The sequence below is a fragment of the Tyto alba genome, unplaced genomic scaffold (genome assembly GCF_018691265.1).
Source record: "Tyto alba isolate M040663 unplaced genomic scaffold, T.alba_DEE_v4.0 Super-Scaffold_22, whole genome shotgun sequence".
NCBI classification, from domain to species: Eukaryota; Metazoa; Chordata; class Aves; order Strigiformes; family Tytonidae; genus Tyto; species Tyto alba.
Genome location: NW_024881296.1, coordinates 352898 through 374260, shown reverse-complemented (window position 1 = coordinate 374260; position 21363 = coordinate 352898). Strand labels below are relative to the sequence as shown.

General features: G+C 42.8%; 1 protein-coding gene across 8 annotated transcripts in view; it reads right to left on the bottom strand.

Annotated features, from left to right (window-relative positions):
• EHBP1 (EH domain binding protein 1) overlaps nucleotides 1-21363 on the bottom strand; it is a 230914-nt gene that overhangs the window by 179227 nt on the left and 30324 nt on the right. For all 8 annotated transcript variants that reach the window (XM_042795730.1, XM_042795731.1, XM_042795733.1 and 5 more), the window contains exons 3-4: nucleotides 19406-19463; nucleotides 6032-6127 (exon numbers count right to left, since the gene is read on the bottom strand). In XM_042795730.1, the coding sequence (XP_042651664.1) occupies nucleotides 6032-6127; nucleotides 19406-19463 (154 nt within the window). The remainder of the gene's footprint in view (nucleotides 1-6031; nucleotides 6128-19405; nucleotides 19464-21363) is intronic.

Below are 21363 nucleotides of genomic sequence, written 5' to 3'. Positions count from 1 at the left end.
AAGCCTTCTCTGATAACACAGCACACAAAACCTCATCTCACCTGGAAGCAGATACAAGTAACAACTGCACAGCTGGAAATACCTAAAGACAAGAGTTATAAACAGAACTCCTTCCTGAAAGCAAATGATAATGAAAATTACTGAAAAAGCTCAAGGAACAAACTGTCTCCAGTATTATTCTCAGCCTGAAACTGCCTCGTACCTCACTGTGACACAAAGGGAGTTGGCAAGAGCCTTTGTTTTGATAATGCTCATTATTTTTACCAACATACCACAGATGCAGAACTACGTTCTATCCAACACTCATTATGGTTTTACCTTAAATCTTGAACTGAAAACTGTATTTGGGCAAATGGATTGTGCAGCTTGTCATTCCTCCTCATTTTATTGTGGAAAAAAAGAATCATCATCCTTAGTATCAAGAAATGGGCCCCATTTTTCTGTTTCTCCTTCCATATGCCCCTCAGTATGACACTCCTTTTCAGTATCTTCAACTACGTTTTAGAACCTTCTTTTTCCCCCTACTTTTTTTTTTTTTTCCCCCTCTTGATAAGATGACTTTAGCATTCAAAAGTTATACCTGGGTGAGATGCCAGCTGTAGGGAACTGTGCAAAGCATAGGATATCATCTTACGGTTCTCTTACAGTGAGACCCTCATAATAATTTCTTTAACTCTTCTCTCAAGGTCAGTAGGGAGGAGAGCAAAAACCCAGCCCATCTCACACCTTCCCAGTAAGTCTGTTAACTGCTTCCCTAGAGATATGCTGGCCCTCAACAAGCTCAGTCCTACAAACTTTCCTCTGCAATCCCACTCTTTCCATCCACATGTCAACTACCCAAAACCAGACAACTCTTCTGGGCTTGGGCAAGGGAAGAGCGACAATGTCACATTTTTCCGTTCTCTGTTGACTGGTCCATCATCAGCCCATTCTGCAAGAAGCTTCGTTAAGGACTAGATCCTTTCCACAGTGCATAAGGTGGTTTCAGAAGACTGAAGAGAGATAACCCTTCCCGAACAGTTTAGGTTCTCTGCAGTTATTTCTGTATCTGTTGTAATAGGAATGATGTATCAGGGAACAAGGGACTGCTCCTTCTTCTAATCAGCAGCCAGAGCGGGTGGGGAAAATCTTCCAACTGTTAGACTCTTCCTCCTTTCCTTCCCCATGCCTCCTCCCTAAGCCTTCCTGGCTTTTGAAGCTTGCCTTTCAATTAGATCACTTCATACCAGCCTAAATCTTCAGTCTTTCTTCTTGGGGAATAACTACTTAAGGACTGTCATATTGACTCAGATCAAATGATGACAGGGTTTGTGATCTTCCTCTACCGGTGACCTATAGCAGATGCTCCGGGTATTCCAGCATCTGTCCTCAGCTTTTGTACTTGGCTGTTTGAAGCTGCAAAAGACTCAGAAGTTGACCCAATTCATGTTGCTTTCTATGCTGCTTACAGAGGTCTGATTAGTCTAGAAAGGCACATACAACTCTGGTCAGCTTTCGTTGAGCTTCCAGAAAGCAGGGAGCTCTAGGCAGACCAGCAGAACTGGCCCTATACGTCACCACACCAAGCTCACAACATCTCACACTTTCCTGTAAAGCCTCTGGACTAGAAAGGCAACAAGGACTGACATGTATTTAGTTTTAAAATATATTTTTTACAATTAGTCCAAACACTAACCCTGGATATTTAATTATTTAGTGTGTAAATGTGCTCACTTCCCTGAGCATATGATTTTTGTATCTGACACACATCATCTTGCCTTGCCTACAGGGCTGGGTTTTTCCTGCTATGGAATATCCTCCACAGTGTCCAGTCAAGCCCCTGGTCTCTCTTAAACTGAAACAAGTATGTTCTGAACCTGGATTTGTTCTCTGCTTCTGGGAAATGGCTTTATGAGAAGGTCAGGGGGGTTATTTCCCCCCACACCTTGCTTTTCCAAGACTACGTATTGGCTCTGCTGCAGTGTTCCTGCTAGTTCATTGCCAGTTACTGCACTATAATCAAAGCATATGATTGACTCAGACTTTCAGGAGAGAAGATATGGGATTTATTCAGAGAGCTATGTGGGAATGGGACTACTTTTAATAATAGAAGTCTCCTTTTATCATCTACTTTACCCTTATTTTACTCATAAGTATTTTCTTGTGAGCTTAGAAAGCTATGCCTCTAAAAATGTCTTTTTCAAGCTTTGGAATGAAGAGCTGGTAATCTTCCCCGTTGTTGCAGTAGTACATTGGTGTGATAAACCATGTATATTACCAACAAAACAAGTGGTGTTTGGAATCCAGTGAAGCAAAGTCCACGCTTACACCAGAAGAACAAATATTTTTGCTTGGAAAGTTCACTTTGCTTTTAAACTAGAAAATAACGAAGTTGCAATTTAAATCCTCACAGTACAATTGATGTTCACTTAGCTTTGCTAAAAACACTGGGCTTGCTTGGCAGTGAAAGTTTCTCATTTAAAATCTCTCTCAGCTGATATACGTATATGTTTGTACATAAAACCATGGAAAGGTATACAGGTTTTCATATATGATGGTTAAACCTTGCTAATGTAGTGACTCGAAAAATTAACTTCTGGAGTGCAACCATGGAAACAATGAAAAATGTGAATTCAGGTAGCTTTTCCGGCATTTGTAGATCTTTCCATGAAAGTACGACAAATCACGGACTTAAAATGCACAATAGGTTTATTGTTTCACACTGTTTCTTTCTCCCCATTTTGATTGAAAAACCCAAGGCCTAACCAAACACCAGTGTAGAGCATGGCATTGGAAGAAGTTAAACTTTCACAACAGATGGAACTTTTTATGTAATTAGCACTTCAGCTGGCTGGATGGGCAGGAGCTAGAGCTACTCAAGGGAGGCTGGATCAATATATCCATTTGATGCTTTTATAATGCTCTGGAGTCACAAAGGGGAAGTTTTACCAGCAACCCAGAATTAAGTGAAATGAAACAAAAAGGTTTTATTTATTTGAAATTAAAGTTTTCTAAACAAAGGTTATAGTCCCTACGATACTTAGTTCTGCTTGCCTAAGAATTACAAATATATTGTTGGAAACAAGCTAACACCCAAAATAGGGATGTGCAGATAATGTAAAATATCTTGTCTGTTGACTGATCACAGGCACTTTGCTAGCCAGCTCTCAAGTGTCCATGGGTGACTACTGGAGAGGATATTCTTAACATTCTCATCAGCACTTGAAACCTCAACTTATCTCCCAATCCTACCAGCAACACATTTCAACAGCCACTTACGAATGCACAGCCACTGCTGTGTGAATCACTTCCCAAAACACGTAGCTGTCTATTCTGGAGTCCACTCCTTCCCTTCCCTGCACTTCTATTTCAAACAGCACTGCGGTGCTAATTTGTTATCTGTGATTGCTACAAAGCTCTGTCAGAGCAACCTGCTCCCATGAGTGGGCTCTATCAGTGCAGATGTCAAGCCAGCAGCCTCCCTTAGCTTCTTGGGTTCTAATGAAAGAGGACAACCACTGTTTGTTAAACAACACAGCCACGCTAAGTGTACTTACTGCAAAGTGCCAAACCTTCAGCAGTTACTCTCCCCGGCAAGGGAGTGGCTCCTAAAGGGACTTTTACAGAACTGCAAGATAAGCCATCTCTTCTTCTGAGCTTTTCTGCTCTCAGTGTTTTCGCCTCCCTCCTCCCAGAGGAAGGAACAATACAAATACCTGACTTGTAAGTCAGCTCCCAAAAAGGCTGCTGCAGCGTGCTATTACATACTTCCCTTCCCACTACGCCAGCACTGACCAGACAATGCATCAGCTGTGCAAAAAAAAAAGAAAAAAAAGAAAAGAAAAAAACCAAATCCAAACAGAAAAAAGGTAGTTCTTGACTGTCTTTGCCCAGAAGCTGCCAGCTCTCTGGATACCAGGACATACCCCGGGCTACAGCTGAAGTGCCGCTGTAGCCCCGAGCCAGCGGAGCCCTCAGAGGAGCGGGCACGGCCGCAACAGCGCGAACACCGCGTTCTGCCTGCAACCACGTACCACTCCTTCAGCCAGGCAGGCTGCTGCTCCAACACAGGTACAGTGCTCCTGGAGCATCACCCAGCTTGCTCCCAAAGCGCTGCTGCTCTGTTCCACACCTGCATTCCCTTATAGAGAAAAAAGTGGGTTTGGCCACGTACAAGCAACTCTTGGCAGAGGAGCCAGAGAATCGGTTAGAGCAGGTTTACATTAAGAGCTGTCTAACAGTATGATGCTGCTTTGCATGGTCTCAATATTTTGATTCTAAAAGCTGGTGCTCCCAGAAGGCACAGGCTGTGGTGTTTATTCACACTCCTCCCAGGCCAACCCTCATTTGGGGGGAGAGGAGGAAGACCAGCGAACAGATCTGCCTGCAGTCACAGTGCTGGGGAAAATTAAGCCCGTGGTAATACCAAACACCAGCTCCAGAGACCCTTCCTGTCCCTCACTATATGGTCCTAGCCCTCACTTTCCGTGGCACGACTCTGAGGTGGTTGTGATGTGCTACAGAACACAGCCCCAAAGTGGTGCAGGTAGGAATAAAAGGGGAGTGTGGGATGGCAGCAGCAGGCTGGGAGACACTTTTACTCCAAAACAGCACTCAAAAGAAACTTAATTTCTCGTTCTTCACGTAACATGTTATCACATACACAATCAAGAATTGTGTACCTTTCTGCTTCACTTTAAATGTTAAAAATATTAAATAACATTTATTGCATTACATAACCATATTCAGATTATACAGACACGCATCATAGTCACATCATGGTGTTAAACTTCTTAATCCAAGTCGAGGCCCTTGAAGCATGCAAAGGCAAACAATTTTTGCTAGTGAACTTTTGAACCTCAGTTGAAGACTATGTGTCTGCTAAAACAAATTTATGATAGTTACCATCACTGGCAACCTAGGAAGTTTCTGTTCATTGGTGATCCCAAGGAGAGAAAAAAAAAAAAAAAAAAAAAAAAAAAACCCAACCAAAAAAAACCCAACAACAACAGAAAACAAAACAAAAAAAAAAAACAAACAAAACAAGAAAAAGAGAGAAACCCCCTTTTTTAGGCTTAATGAACCAACTAATAAATTCACATTCTAAGGCTAGCCAGAAGCCACTTCTAGGCGGTTGCTCAGGGAAGTCCCCAAGACAAAGAAATAGAAATATTACTAATTAGAAAAAATTATGTTACTCTTGCCCTAAGCTGTAAAGGCATCAATTATAAATAAGAACAACCAGAGTGTAGCTGGAGACACCGGAATGAAGAACAAGAAAGAACTAATGGAATGAAAATCCCAGAAATCTTCAGCCTCCCAGGCAACCTCCTACACTATCACATGTGCAAAGCTGCATTGTTTATCTTTATGCAGAAAGGGCTTAGCCCAATTATATTTGGGAAATAATTCCTAGCATAACCATCCATTTCTCCTGCTTCACAACCACACAAATAAGCTTTTTTAATAGAACTGCAGTTCCTAAAAAAACAAAATTCTCGTAAAGTCTTATAATTCTCTGTACTACTCAAATACTCCACATCCCCTCCTATGATTGCAATCACGTAAGTCCTGTGATGTTTATGTGGCATAGTAAATACTGTGAAATCAAGAGCTGGATTCAGTTTCCTAGTCAATAGTGTGAGAAATAGGGTCACTGCATTGCAAGTGAACAAGAAAGTCTAGAGATGGCTGTGCTTTGACAACTTCTGGCATACAGTATTTAAAGAAAACCAACCAGACTATAACCCATGCCAAGTCCTTACACATGTACTACGTGCGCAGTCACACATGTACTAAATTCTACGCCAATGACTCGCTATAATCAGCTCAATGAGATATTTCAGTGTGTTAACTAAACTACCAAAGTAAGCTTTTGCAGGGAACAGACCATCCTTCTCTCCTGGATTTAAGCTGAGGACATAACGTTGTGCAGTTAATGACTTAACTATCCTCATGATTAGAATCGGACATTTCCAAATAGAATTTTTCATATGCTGTTTATAAAATTGGAAAGGTTATGCTTTAAAAAAAAAAAAAAAAAAACACATACCTTAAAGAGTGTCACAGTAATTTCAACATTTTCAGGAACAGGCCATACCACCACCCCACGGTATGGGTTCTTGATACCAGGCTGCCAGCTGTGAGCCTAAAGAAAGAAAAGAAACAGTTGTCTTAAAGCCATGATAAAAGCGCTGACCCAACTCCCACGGGACCTAGCGTATGTAAGTAGAAGTAACATGTCACTGACTCCAAAAAGGCTGTGCTCTTAAACCTGTGACTCTACTGAACACTATAAAGGACATCATTAAGAATGACAGTAAGGAAACTCAGACCACTAGCAGGCTTTTTTTTTTTTCTCTGCTGTTTCTCACAAGGTCCTAAACTCTGGATTTTTTAAGTATATAGCACAGGTCAGAACACTCAGAGCCTTGCAAAAAATTAAGGCTGTAAGGCCAGAGGTTCTGTAGCAAGATGAGCTTTATTTTGTTTTCGTCCAGATGAAGTAATGCTTTTATTTAAAGAACACGAGCACAGCACATAGTGCAGGCTTAACCACATTTACACCTAAATAGAGTAAAAAGACAGTTTTATTTGATAAAGAAAAAAAAAGTGAAAACAATGATTTATAATACAAATTAAATGCTACTAAAACATTTAAATTCTTAATAATTAATATGCTGGGGTACCTACACCTAAGAAAAGTGCCACTGTTTAAGCCCAACAGGGAACTGAGCACGACACAGCCACTCGCTCACTCCTTCCCCTTCAGGGATGGGGGAGGAGAAAAATCAAAGAAAAGGCTCAGGATCAAGACAAGGACAGGGAGGGATGACCCACCCATTACGGCCACGGGCAAAAGGCAGACTTGATGGGGGAAGAAAAAGAAAATCAGTTTAATTTGAACACCAGGACAGTGAAAAATAAAAATGCATCTTAGAAACACCTCCTCCCCACTCCCTGGGTTTAACTTTATTCCTGATTTCTCTCCTCCTTCACCTCCCAGCAGCGCTGGGGGGACAGGGAATGGGGGTTGTGGTCAGTTCCCCACACGTTGTTTCTGCTGCTCCTTCCTCCTCAGGGGGAAGACTCCTCATTCTCTTCCCCTGCTCCAGAATGGGGGTCCCTCCCACAGCAGACAGTTCTCCAGGAACTTCTCCAGCGTGGGTCCTTCCAAGAGGCTGCAGTTGTCCCAGCAACAGCCTGCTCCAGCAGAGGCTTCCCTCAAGAGTCCCAGGCTTCTCTAGGCGTAATCACCTCCTCCAGTGTAAGTTCCTCCCAGGCTGCAGGTCGGCATCTGCCCCACAGATGACCTCCACGGGTGGCAGGGGGTGGACCTGCCCTCTCACCATGGGATACAGTGGGTTCTCTGCTTTGGCACACCTCCCCCCCTTCCTCCTCCTTCCTTCCACTGACCTCAGTCTTTGCAGAAGCGTCTCCCTCGCAATTCTCCCTCACAACTCCCCAACTCCTCCTCCCAGGTTCCCCTTCTTAAGTACGTTATCGCAGAGGCACAACCACCATCACTAACTGGCTCGGCCCTGGCCGGAGCTGGGTCCGACTTGGAGCCAGTGGAGCTTTGAGAAGCTTCTCACAGGGGCCACCGCTGTAGCCCCCTCCTTGCTACCAAAAATCACACCATGCAAACCCAGCACAACAAGGTAATGAAAAAAACAACAGTTAAATAGACTAAAAAGTTGACTACCGTTGAGTATCAACTTGGACTGATGTGTGGTCTGTATTTAATTTTAACAGCTAGTCCTGAGAAACACCATGTGTGAGCATTTTTTCTAGAATAAGTATGCTTTTTTCCAAGTTTTTAATCCATTTTGTGATGCTGTAAAACAAATGAGGGAGGGATGCTGATGCACAAGTGACTGCTGAGGAGCAGGGGTGTTGTTAGAAATCTGCGGAAGATTTATCAGGAAAGTAAATGTACAATGTATTTACTGTTTTCCAAAGCCAAATAACTCAGCTTTTTTTCTTTTTTTTAATTCTAAAGCATCACTCACTGCAGTTTTATACTCCTTCCAACTCTCTGAACTTCAGATTAAGACTGCCTAGTAGAACAAATTTTGGATATAAGGTTAGTAGGACTTGTGCCTCAGGTTCTCAGGTACTCTAAGGTAAGCTGGGCAACTTTAAACATGACTTCGCGTCCCAAAGTGAGAAAGACAAAAGATGGTGAAACGGCCCCATTTATTCACATCAAGGTAAGAGCTCTCTGCTGCTGTGTACCGTAAGCAGTGGGCACTCCAGATGCCAGGTTCATATCTGACAGCCCCATCACACGTGTCTGCTGCTTCATGAGTGCTCTTGCCTCCGAGTGGGCTTTCACCGGAGCCTGCGGCATAACAGGTACCTCCGGTGGGCTCGCTCTTACTCTAATCCCTCAATTCCGACAAAGCAGAGGACTGCAGATGAACTGCAGGTGACAATAACTGCTAAGGCATCAGGGACAAGGAGAGGAAGGACGAAGGGAGACACAGAGGAGTTGGAAAGAGGTGTAAAGCTGAAGGAAGGGGAAGCTGCTGGCAGAACCCAGACTGCACAGCTGTCAGGAAAGAAAACCCTACACCTGCCTCCACCGCTACATGTGTGCAGCACACTTATTTCCATCCCATTATTTTTATTTTCTTGCCGAACACTGCCAGCTCTCCTGTGGTTTTATCACAAGTTTTTCTCACCTTTGGTGTTCTCCTTAAAACCCCAGCTCCCGAAGACGCCTAATTAGATTAGAAAGGTCAGTAAGTTTCTATGCTTTGTGCTTGCAGAGCATAAATAATATGACCTAGGGTATCTGAAGAAAGGAATTTTTAAGAACAACTTGAAAGAGCCCAATTTCTACTGTTTCTACCTCCACAAATTTCAGACTAATCTCGTTATTCTAAAGCAGGCCTGGATGAATTTCTGAATAACTGAGCAAATAACACTGTTCATGACTTTACTCCACAAGCTTATAAAATAAGAAAAATATGTTTTGTGAGCAGCAAATCAAATTACAGTGGCTATCATCCCTACCACAGCCACTCGAGCTCCAGCTTGCACCTCCCTTCCACGGGACACACCGTGCCCCTGCGTTGTTCTTGGCTTGCCTGATGGGGATATCCAGCAGGCACAGGGCAGAGATCCCGAGCCACGCACGTGCTCACCTGCCAGCCACCCTGTCCTCCTCTAGCACCGTGTAAGATAAATCAACTTCTCCTCCAGAGGGGCACTCCATCCTTTTTTCCAGATATCAATTTTCACAAAACTAATAGGAGCTCATGGCATGTCTGGAACCTGTGCTCTCCTGCTGGTTTTGGCCAATAATGACAATTATGTCAAACTTGTGATGTCCACGGTCCAAGCACTGACAGCCTGCTCAGCTGAGGATCGCCTGTTCCATTTATAGAACAAACTAGAAAATAAGCATTCGCTAGTGGAGGCAAAGCTTTACTCAAGCCATTTATCAGCATTGGTTCCCACCAGGAAAGTTACTAAGACACAATAAACACACACATAGATAGATAGATAGATAGACAGATATACACACACATGATTTTCTGTCACTGTGACAGGCATGTCACTGAAAGCAACAACCAGGAGACAAGCCCCAGCTAACGAGCTTTTAAAGCAAAGCTGTTCTGTGATTAGTTGAATGTTATTAAATCCTCCTTCGGCGTGGAAAAATAAACACTGTAACACAAATTTTGTGACAGAAAAAAACAACATTAAAACTATATCTGAGTTGTTGGGAAGGAGAAAGGGAAAGGGGAAAGCAAAGAGAGGAAAACACAGAGGAAGGGCTAACAACAACAATAATTTAAAATTAATGTGGAGGGTGTTATGCTAATGCAGTATTTCTCATGTCTGGTAACTTCTAGAAACTGCAGCACAGAGGTCCACCTGGTCTATATCAAAAAACCTTTCAAATTCCCAAATTATAAGCCTTGACTTTGATATGTGAGCTGAATCAGGCCACCTCTGCACAGCAGAATTGCCACCGCTGCCAGGCAGGGGATTGCTGTCAGGGCTCAGGCAAGGTGAGGCGCTGCATCCACGCAGTACGTTCCCACCCTAATCCTCACCCCTAATTCCACTGCCCATTTGGGTTGTGCTTTCTAGACCCACTTTTCCCTTATCTAGTCCCCACTATCCATCTCCCCTTGTCTCTGAAGCTAGGGCAACAGAAGCTGCTAAGCAGAAATGACCACCAGCAGTAGGTGCCTCATCCACAGCCCTCCCCTTGCCAGACCCGTCTCCTCAATCCAAGAGACAAGAGCCATGGCCTGGAAAGAGAAGCAGAGATGCTCTGTTTCATTTCAAGGAGCAAGGGGGCTCCTTTCTTTCTCTGCCCCTGGAAATGAGAGGAGATAACATACCATGAAAGCTCTTCTAGATCAGAAAACAGAAGCTACAGGATGAGTCGCTGGAATATCCTATAAATAGAGTAGGGCTGTGAATGACATTGTCCAACCTACGGCATCGCTCTGGCACAAAACTGGTAACTGCTAGAGGAAAAGCACTGTTTAAGAAAAGATAGGGAGGTGAGCCTACAGACTCGCATGGGCACTTCAGGCTACCCAGTCCTGAGATGTTTCCTCAGTTTTCTCTCAAGCTGCAGCAGTTCACAAACCAGACAGCCCGCTTTTGCATACACAATGTTGTGAACATCACAACTGTTCTGCAGTGCCTGCACTGGAGAGGCAGACTTGGTATCTGTGCAGTGTTGGTCTCTGGTTCCAAATGGGAAGGGGGAAATCTTTAAAAATAGATAGAAATCAGCAACTTACAGGGCCAGATAATTAAAATATTCAGTGCCCCATATGATAACGCACATACAACACGCCAAAGGGTTTACAAACTGTACTTAAAACCAGTGAAACACTGCTGAAAATACCGAATCTGTTGTCAAGCAGCCTTCAATACTCAATAACTTCAAACACAAAGAGTTCCTGTATGTTTGTGGAAATTCTCAACATTTAGTAATAATAAAGCTATTATCAGCAACGTACCACCTCTCCACTCTTGCTAAGTGTCCACTTTTTGGTTGTATGAAACAGCAGAATCTCATACACCTCTCTCACCTTATGCACAGGCTAGACAAACTCAAGTCTTATTTCACCAGTAGTTTCTGCTGGAAATCACAGAGCGGGCAGATGCAGGCAAATCAGCTAACTGAAGTACATTATGGAAGTAATTTCCCCAGCCCCTGTATATAGGGGATTTCATGACCTGGCACATACACCATTCCTATCATGACCAACTCTGTTTACACTCTTCCTTGTCTCTATAAAAATCTCCTTCCTGACCCTTTAAAAACAAAATGTTACATTCTTTCAAGAGCCTACCCTTCTAGATGCTTTGTTACCCATCTTTCTCCCTTCTTCACTACTACCTCATCTCATCCTGACTCTGTTGTGCAGGATAATTACAAGTTACTTTCCTGTAAGATCCTAGAGCTGACCACATTTTAAGCCTGCTGCAAATTATGAAGCAGTTTATATTTATGAATCAAAAATATGTTCCAATAGCCATGCCCTCAATATTGTTTTTTTAAAAGCACAAGTAGAAAACAGATCTACCATCGTTGCTCACCTACAGCCGCAGGAGTGACTTTATATTGTGAGCCAGCGAGCTGCTGCTTTTCTTTCCCTGGTAAAATTTTTGCCAACTGCCTATGATCAGAGCAGCTCTGCTACTTGTCTCTGTGAGAGGCTGTTCAGGGCACAAGAACCAAGCAGGAGCTCAACTGGCTCCAGCAGTGCCTTGGGCAGCTCAGCTTGTAATGATAATCCCTCTTCTTCAATGTAATCCAGGCAGAACACAAGCAGGAAGAGGAAACAAAAAAAATAAATTAATAACTCAAAGAGGAGGAGCTGACATTAAGCAGCCAGCTCCTTCATCTGGTGCCTCCATGCCAGCAGCGTGGCTTGTGAAGATTGAGTATTGCTCCAATTTGCTCTATGTGATGAGTGCCACCAAAGCCATAACAACATCTGGGGGCAGACAGAAGTCCATATGGTCCAGCTGCTAACAGACTGGCTGGAAAAGGAATGGACTGGGAAAAGCTGCCGATTCCTCCACACCAAACTGGCAGTTTGTGAGTGGCTTCTTCTGTACCACAGCTCAGTATCACAAAGGGAGGAGACAAATTAAAGACTGTACTCCAGACCACAGTTTGCATTCCCATGATCATCTTGAAATCCCTGTGCTTCGCCCTCCAGTTAAAAGAGGCTGGGCACCAGAACAACACTCCTGACACTCCCGCCCTGAGACGCAGTCTAAAAAAGCCAGCACATGTCAAAGAAGAAAGTTCAAAACCCTGGAAATACCAGGCAGCCTTTGCTCAACCCATTGCTGTCTGTGTCCCTTGAGAGTAGACAAGAAAACTGGCAGATTCCCACAGGTCTTTCCATGAACGTCTTCACTTCATCAGCACATACATGTGTTACAGCTATAATTATGCATCCATGTATTACTGCTAAAAAGCTGCATAAAGACTGCTAAGCTTGGAAAACAAGAAAAAATTTCTTTACTAGGAGACATTCTCTAGTACCAGGCTAGCTGTTCAAGTTTAACTTCACACCTACACAATCATGATATATTCCTTAAATACATGATTCATGTTATTTCTTTCACCAAATCTTGCCTTATCTACTGCCCACAATAGATGATGCTCAGATAAAGAGCCTCTTCCCCTTCTCATCAAGCAGTTTCTGGCCTTACCTATTCAGCTTCTTATTAAAAAAAAAAAAAAAAAAAAAAACAAAAAAAAAACACAAAAACCAAAACAAACCAACCCAAACAAACAAACAAACAAAACACACAAAAAAAAACCCACCACACAAAACTGAATGCAGTTATTTTTCTCATAGTTTTCTGGGACCATCCATCACTGCACCTCAGAATGTCACCAAAATGTAACTTTACAGGATCCCTGGAAAAAAGAAGGGTATTGTGGCCCCCAATTTACAAGCAGCAAAAGAATAGCCAGTTTTGACTAATTTGGCATGGTCTGCTTAAATCAGCAACAACCTTACTTTATAAGGATTAAGCACAAAACCAACCTTTTGTCTTCCGAAGCAGATTTTTTTCACTTCAGCTGTAATGATGGCTGCTCAGCACTGCTGCAAGTCAGTCCCTGTACCCCAGACACCCACAAAATGGGAAGAAACATCAAATCTAGCTCTAATACTCTGACCTCGGTCAGGAGCTTCATACATGAGGACAGAACAAAACTGAACCCTGCAAGGCACAGTTTAACCACGTAACAGTGAGGCAGTCTTTTCTGTTCCTGTCCTATACCTTCTTTAACAAACACCCTCCAACTTCTTTATCAATTAAGCAGTTTTTCTCACCACTCATCCCTCGTGTTGTCTCTAACCACTGTCTGCCTAATGAGGCAGCAATGCTGTAGGAAAACAATTTGCAATTGCCTTAGTAAAGGCTGTATCATATGCCTAAAATGGCACACACTGACCATTAGAATGGCTCAAACTAATTTTGACTGCTTACATTCGCAACCCAATATGATTTTGTTACTTTACTAACAAACCGAGAAGCCCTAGAAGGGCCACCACTGAACTGTGCTAGTCCCAGGCACTCACTGGCATGTTAGAGTCACAACTCACCTTTGTAACTCCCCCATCAGAGAAGAAGCTGGTAGTGGCAGGCAGGGCTGGCACTAGGCAATGAACTAGCCAGAAAAGGCAACAGGTTGCCAAGGGCAGCAAAACAGATGACCCAATTGCTGCTTTATTGATGGTATATCCTTGAAAAAAGGCTGGGTGGGCTGCTGTTGCAGACAACAAGGGATCTTTTTTACTCCCTACATATAGATCCTTTTTACTCCCCGTCCCTGTGCTTCTCTTGGTTCTGCTCTTACTGTTCAAGTCATTTCCCTGTTCCAAGCACTGTTCCTTCCCCTCTGTGTCTGAACAGTTTTTGATAAACCTGCAGCAGAAGTGCTGAAATTACAGGCAAGGCACCTTCTTTCAGCTTTGATACAAAAAGGACCTTTGAAGAGTAATTCTGTCAGGCTCTCAGAAGCAAGTGCAAATTTGATTCTTCAGAGGTGTATAATTCAACCATAAGCCTGCATGTGTTCACAAGAATAGCTGAAAGTACCTCCTTGACATCGTGACAACATCTCTTTTCAAATTGAAATTTCAAAGCCTCTAAATTCGAGAGCATCTCAGTGAAATTAAGGTAAACATATTTACAACACATTTTCCCCTTGTTCTACACTAAAACAAAGACATTCTTACCCCACTCAAAAAAAAAAAAAAATTAAAAAAAAAGGCAAGTCCAAACAGCCAGTGCCTGAAAACCCAGGGCCAACATGCCAGTGTGGCAGGGTACTGAAGAGGAAGAGTTAAGCAAGACCACTGCTACAAGCTCCACCTTCTTTAAACTATGGATGCCGGTAACCATCTAAATGAGGCTTGAAGAGTTGTGGTAAGACCCCACCTACCTGATTTTGATGAAAGACAACATTTTCACTAACAGATAGGTGACTTCCACCCCAAACCCTCCCCAAGCTGAAAGCTCATTTTAGTTTTAGAATTGCTCAGTAATTCTGCCCAATATAGCAAGACTGCAAATCACCATTTTCCGTAAACTCCTGGCACACACAATGAAGATGCCCAACCATACAAAGCCATCTATCTTGTCCTGACATGCCTCTTGAAAAGCATCGAAATCAGACTTGCCTAGAGAGAGGGGATCCCAGAATAGAGCTATAACTGTCTTAAATCTGCATTAAGATCAGTAACCGATGGATAATATTCATGGTGCTGTAGCCATCCATCAGACTGCCATTTTGTCCTGGGTTGAGTGAGTGGTGGAGTTTTTTGGTGGCAGGGGAGGGGGCTATCGGGGCGGCCCCCTGTGAGAAGCTTCTCAAAGCTCCCCCAGCTCCACATCAGCTCCACTTCTGTTTGGGAAATTGAGACCATCAGCTGCGCCTCTGCAATAACGTATTTAAGAAGGGACGTGGTGACGTGCAGTCGGACTTGTGAGGAGGAGTTGCTGCAGCTGCATGAACACCAAGGTCAGGGGAGGAACGGAGGAAGAAAGGAGGGGGGAGGTGTGCCGGAGCAGAGACCCCCCTGTATCCTGTGGGGAGACGGCAGGGCGGCCCCCCCTGCCACCCATGGAGATCTACGGTGGAGCAGACATTGATTTGTGGCCTGTTGCTCCTGCTCAGTTGATCAAGGTGCTGTGCCCGAAGAAGGCCAGGGTCTCATGGGAAAAGGCAGCCCCGCTGCTGTAATTCAGCGCTGGGAGGATTGCAGCATGCGGGGGAGTCCCACGCCGGAGCAGCTCGGGAAGGGCTGCAGCCGTGGGAGGGAATCCAGTCGGAGGAAGTTAGTGACCCATGACGGAGCAGTGTGGGGAACGCTGCGGCCCATGGGAGGAATTCAAGTCGGAGAAAGTTTGTGGAGGACTGTCTCCTGTGAGAGGGGGACCACGCTGGAGCAGGAGGAACAAGTACTGGACACTCCCCTCACCGAAGATGAAGGAAGTGGCAGCGCTGACTGCACCCCCCATTCCCTGCCCCTGCGCTGCTGGGGGAAAAGATAGAGATATCGGGAGCAGAGCTGAGCCCGGGAAGAAGGGAGGGGTGGGGGGAAGGTGTTCTCAATGTGTGGCAATGCTTCTCACTGTCCTACTCTGTTATGTGTTGTCAGTGTCTGTAATTAATGTATGTTCTTTTTTTTCTTCCCCTAACAAGTCTGCCTTTTGCTCATGATCATAAAAGGGGGATTTTTCCCCATCCCAGTCCTATCTTGAACCCCAAGCCTGGCTCTCTGTCCCTTCTCATTGCCAGAGGGGAAGGGAGAGAGAGGTGCTGCATTGTGGTTGGCTGCCAACCAGGCCTAAACCACAACACATTTAAATGCTCTTTCTAAATGGTTATTGCTTTTTGTTTGAAACACTTTAAAACTTACTATAATTTAACATATCTACAGCTCCTATCCTATGTTTCCCACAGTAACTAAAATATTCAGACTCCTGCACATGATGTCTCCTGCTATTTCTTCTAATTGAGGGACCACTGTAGTTTACTTGGAAAGAAAGTATGTGGGCCAGAAGGCATATCAAAATCAGAGGAAACCACAAAAATGAGGACTTCAAAGGACATCAAGAACTCAGCTTTGAGCTCAACAGTATCTTAAAATTACAATAGTTAAGTGGGCCAGTTTCAGTATACATCCATAGCAAAGACGACAGTCAGACTCTTCTCAATAGGGCCCAGTGACAGGACCAGAGTCAGTGGGCAAAAAGTGAAACAGAAGGTTCCTTCTGAACATCAGGAAACACGTTTTCACCATGAGGGTGACTGAGCACTGGCACAAGTTGCCCTGAGAAGTTGTGGAGTGTTCCATCTCGGAGAAATTCAAAAGCTGTCTGGACACAGTCCTGAGCAACAAGCTTTAGGTGGCCATGCTTAAGCAGAGGGCTTGGACCAGATGACCTCCAGAGGTGTCTTCCAACCTCAATCGTTCTGTGAGTCTGTGAACTAACATAGGGATATCCCTCTTTATCGCCAGTGATCTGAAAAGTTCAGAAAATAAATCATAACCTCCAAAGAAGTCTTTACAACATCTTCACAGTAAGGTAAGACCTCATCCCTCTCCTCCTCCTTCTCAAAGAAGCTGAAAAACTCAGAAAATTATTAATGCTTCGTACTCACTGAGCCCAGTGTCCATCAAAAATAAGATTAAATATTCATTTGACTTGCTTCCAAGAAAGCAATTAGATGAAACAAATATGTCGAATAAAAGTATTTTACTGGCAGGATGACTAAGAGATCAAGAACATATATTGATCTACAATCTTGGACCCAAACAGCTCAAATCATATCAACTACCTAAGCTTTAAAATTAACTCTATCCTCTGGCCAGGCCTCAGGGCTACTCAGCATCTCTGTGGGATCTTAGTAAGCATGAATTAATTCACTAGCAAAAGACTTTTCTGAGTCTCGGGTAAATCTGCCAGTTTATCCAAAAGTTGCTTCTACTGCCTGGTGACCAAAAGAGAAAACAGTCACAGGAGGACTCATCCTGGAACTTTATGAACCAGCTGAAAAAACTTCAAGCCCAAAAAGCCGAGTGTGTCAGAAAATCCTCTCCCCTCAGTGAAATGTTGCCACTGGAGCCAACAGCATCATGCTCATAACACAGGCAGAAGCCCATCACCTCAAAGCCCTACTGGACTTTTCTTACGGCTTCTGTTTCTGAACATACTCTGAATCTCAACAAATTAGTCCTTCACAGACAAATACCCTGCTTTTCACCAAGCTTTTTAGTGTTACAATACTTGCATAAGTACTGACTTTACTGTTCTATATTCTCTTTTCTCTCCCTGTTTTACAAAAATTAAATGAAAAGAAAGTAAGTTATCATAGGGTAAGCCACAACAGACACCATACATCGGCAGTTACCGCCTAGATATACATCATGCTATAAATTCAAGGTAACTTGAGTTAGTTTATCCTTCAATCAACAAGGAATAGTCTGATTTTGCTGAAGAGTACAAACATGGAACAGGAGCAGTTATCTTGGAAAAGGTGCCAGACTAAGTTCACACCCTTGTTTACTCACCAGGTTAACACCTTTGGGTTTTCGTACCCTAAAGCAGAATTTAGGATGCCCACATTGGCGTAGGCATTTGATTGTGCAGTCACTTTCAGTCAGTAACCAGTCTGTAGATAAAACAGCTTAGAATAGCTGAGACCTCAAATTAAAAGATAAAATACAGCAAATATGCATGACAATCAAAAAGAAGTCAGAAAAAGAAGAGTACCAGTAAGAAAACCCAAAAGTCTCTCCAGAGTAGTGTAGGAAACCATATATCATATTTTCTAAACATTTAAGTTCTTCAACATAGAATTATTTCATTATATCTTCTCTATCGTGGGTGCCCCCTCTCCACCAACTTAGCGGTCCTGAAAGTATCATTTTGAGTTACATGTATATGTCAAAAAAAGGTGCTTTGACCATCTCTATTTAACTGAAGCACTGAAGAATTATTAAAAGGCTGACCTCCAAAACTTCCCCTCTGGACAAGGCCGCTTGCCATAAGCCTGACCAGAGCAAGAGGCAACAGTGGGGAGAAGGAATGAGCAAGCACGGCTGAATTATCTTGATGAGGAGATGCTCCCAGGAAGGGAGGAAAACAGCACGCACTCCTTCCCCCTGCGAACCTGCTCAGTGGTTAGGACGCTTTTCCCCAGCTCATTTGTGTTGCCCATCTCTATCTTTTGGACAGAGAGAGGACAGCCCTGCACCAGAGGACACGAGGCAACGGAAGAAATCCTGCAATACAACCAGCGTTCAAAGGCCTTTGCTTGCCTGCTGTACAGATGAAATAGGCTCCCCACCTTCATGGGCAACAACTGCCTGCTAGGATGGACAACGGATTTTACTCTTATTAGTCAATAATAGCATACAAGACATTGTCATATTAGACACTGCAGAGGTGTAGAAAAGCTTGCCATTTATTTCAACCTCAGTGTAAATGGACAGTGTTGTGGCGGTTTTTTCAAGCTTCATTTTCTATGGAAACCGGAGTCACACCCCCAGACTGTGTTGCTTTTCCCTTCATCCCAGACCCAAAGGAGGCTCCACAGAGGCTAACTGCATCTTACTGTCAGAGCAGTAAAATTCAGCAGTCTAGACAAACTGAGCACCATTTAACAAACAGACAGTAATCTCGTAAGGCTTTCGGATTGATTTCTTCCTGCAGGGAGAACAGTAAGGTGAAGCTCACAGAAGAGAGGGCTCCTCTGCTTGCAAACTTTTACACATCAAAAAAACTCAACCACATACAAGCCAAACTTTATGAACGCCCAAATACTGGACAGACTTCACTTAGAGCTTCCCTTTCCTCAGGCTACCAAGTCATTAGCCATAAAACACAAATTCATAGGCTTTCTCATTGTGTTTGTGGAAGTAAAATGTTAAAATTTAATTCAAATATACATTACTGACTGAAAGAGCCTGCGTTTATTCTTTCTGATTTGTAGTATTTTCAAGTTGTCAGATAGCCTCTTGGTCAGACGATATCTCCCTATCGCAGTGATGTCAGATTCTTTATTACTTTTTTATTATTATTAATACACTTCTAGTAGTGAAACAGATTCTCCTTTCTAATTAGGTCTACACATTAATAACTGGAATTGAATTGATGATGATATAGTTCTGCTAAACAACTAACCAAAGCTGAAATCAGACTTATGTGTTTCCATAAATTAGTGTTTACATCAACAGCCGCTTATTCTCAACTTCGCGGCTAAACGGAGTTAAAAAGAAAAGAAAACCAATTTAAATATTTCTCATTTAGTTAGTTGCACCTCACACTCGAGAAAGCAGTCCCTCACAAAGAGCTGACCCCTCTTGTCACTGAAGTTGGGCCTTATTAAGCATCAACTGACCTTAGAGGATTTTCTTCGGCTTCTTCTTGTCCAAACCACCACTAGTTTATCTGGCTGCCTGTTGAAGATAAGGAAGAAATAGCTTAATTTACAGCAAGATCAATATAGAAACAATTTATAATAAAAATACATCTTGCAATACATCATGACAACCTTAGTGGATACATTATCTCTTAAAAATAGCTCATGTAAAAACCACTCTCAGCATTGGTCATTTAATAGGAAGAAGAAAGTGTATTTATAGAAAAGGTCTGTCCCCCAGTCTGCACACTAATGTCATTGTTCTCCTCGGCTCTCCTTGCCTGGGGGCACCTCCCCAGAGCCAGCAGCACACCTAAGCAAGCTCTTCCATGGGGCAGAGAACAGGATCCAGCCTCTTTAAAGACACCTTGGAAACAATCCAGTATCCAAAATAAACAGCAGTTCAAACCATAGTTTGAATTTCTAAGCAGATGTATTGAACAGGTACTGCTAAGTAGCAAAGAAAACAGGCAATTTAACTTTTTCATTCCCCAAGGGTTATTTTTTCTACTTGAATACCTCGAACAACAAAAGAATCGAGTCCTATATTAGTCCTCAGGATCTCCCCGGATGACCACAGGCAGGTAAATCTGTGCTTCCTCAACTTTTACTCAGGACAAACATGTTGAAACTCAGCATAGCTCTCCAAGCAATTGTTTATTTGGTATTTGTAATGAATGTAGATGGAAACCTCAAGAAAGGACACTTTCAGTACAAATTATTTTCTCTTTACATTTCTTAAGATTTATTTCTTGGTTAATAGTTACAGCCCTATTACTTCTACTTTATTAGTTTTACAGCTGAGTGATTTTTGATATTGACCTAACTTCCAGGTTGGTTTTTGTTTGGTGGGGGTTTTTTTTGTTTGTTTTGGTTTTTTGTTTGTTTTGGTTTTGGTTTTTGTTTGGTTTGGTTTTTTTTTTTGGCCTATGAAACACCTCCCATCATATGACCACACTTCTGGTCCCACTCAGAACCCCTCTTCCGGAGACTACTGACCCTCTGTTCTGTCTTTTTCTGGCTGATGACCCAAATTCCATCAACAAGCCTGACTACAAATCCATCCACAAATGATTTTCATTGTAGTTCACATATCCACTTAAAACTACTAAACTTGCGACCATGCCTGGAAAAAATTGCTACTCGGATTTTTGAGACACCAGTGTAAGAATCCTTGCCTCTCTAAAGCCACGCCAAAACATGCTTCGTGTTAAAAAAAAAAAATCATGGGGAAAATGGATGTAACTGATAAAAAAAAAAAAAAAAAAAATCAAGATGCAATGTGCTCAAATCATTATTAAAGGATGCACCAAAAATCCACACAAGTATTCTGAATTTGAAAAAAAAGCAAGCCATGTTCTCACTGCTATCCTAGCATTTCATCACAGGGAAACTAACTACTTCATAACCGACTTTTGAAATGAATACCCAACTGTTTTAATAATCATTTTAAGCACTGAATTGCTGGCCATCGTATTATATACCTTCCCATTGAACTGTTCATCCTTTCTTCAGGCTACAATAAAAGTTATACATCACCCACAATTTACATTTAAACATCAACAGAACTAAATTCTCATGAAAACCGAAGTTAAAGGCAGATCCTGTGAAGGAAATAAGGACACAAGCTTTTGTCTGCTATTCTGTATTGTGCCTTACTCTTTTAATATATCCCTTAACTTCCAGGTTGGCATAAATTGAAAGTGAAATAACCTACTGTCTTTTAAACTGCGCAAATTGACTCTTATGGCTTGTTAAGGTGTCCTAAAGAGTAGGCTGGCTCCACTTGAAGCTTCTCCTGCAAAATCTAGCTTGGTAATGAGGTCATCCTGCTGTACTTGGAAAGCTCTTTGCTCACTTGGTGTCAGCTGCGTTAGGTTCTCATCTGTTGGCACACACCCCCATTGGTTCATTTTGATGGGAGCTGTGTTTATGCC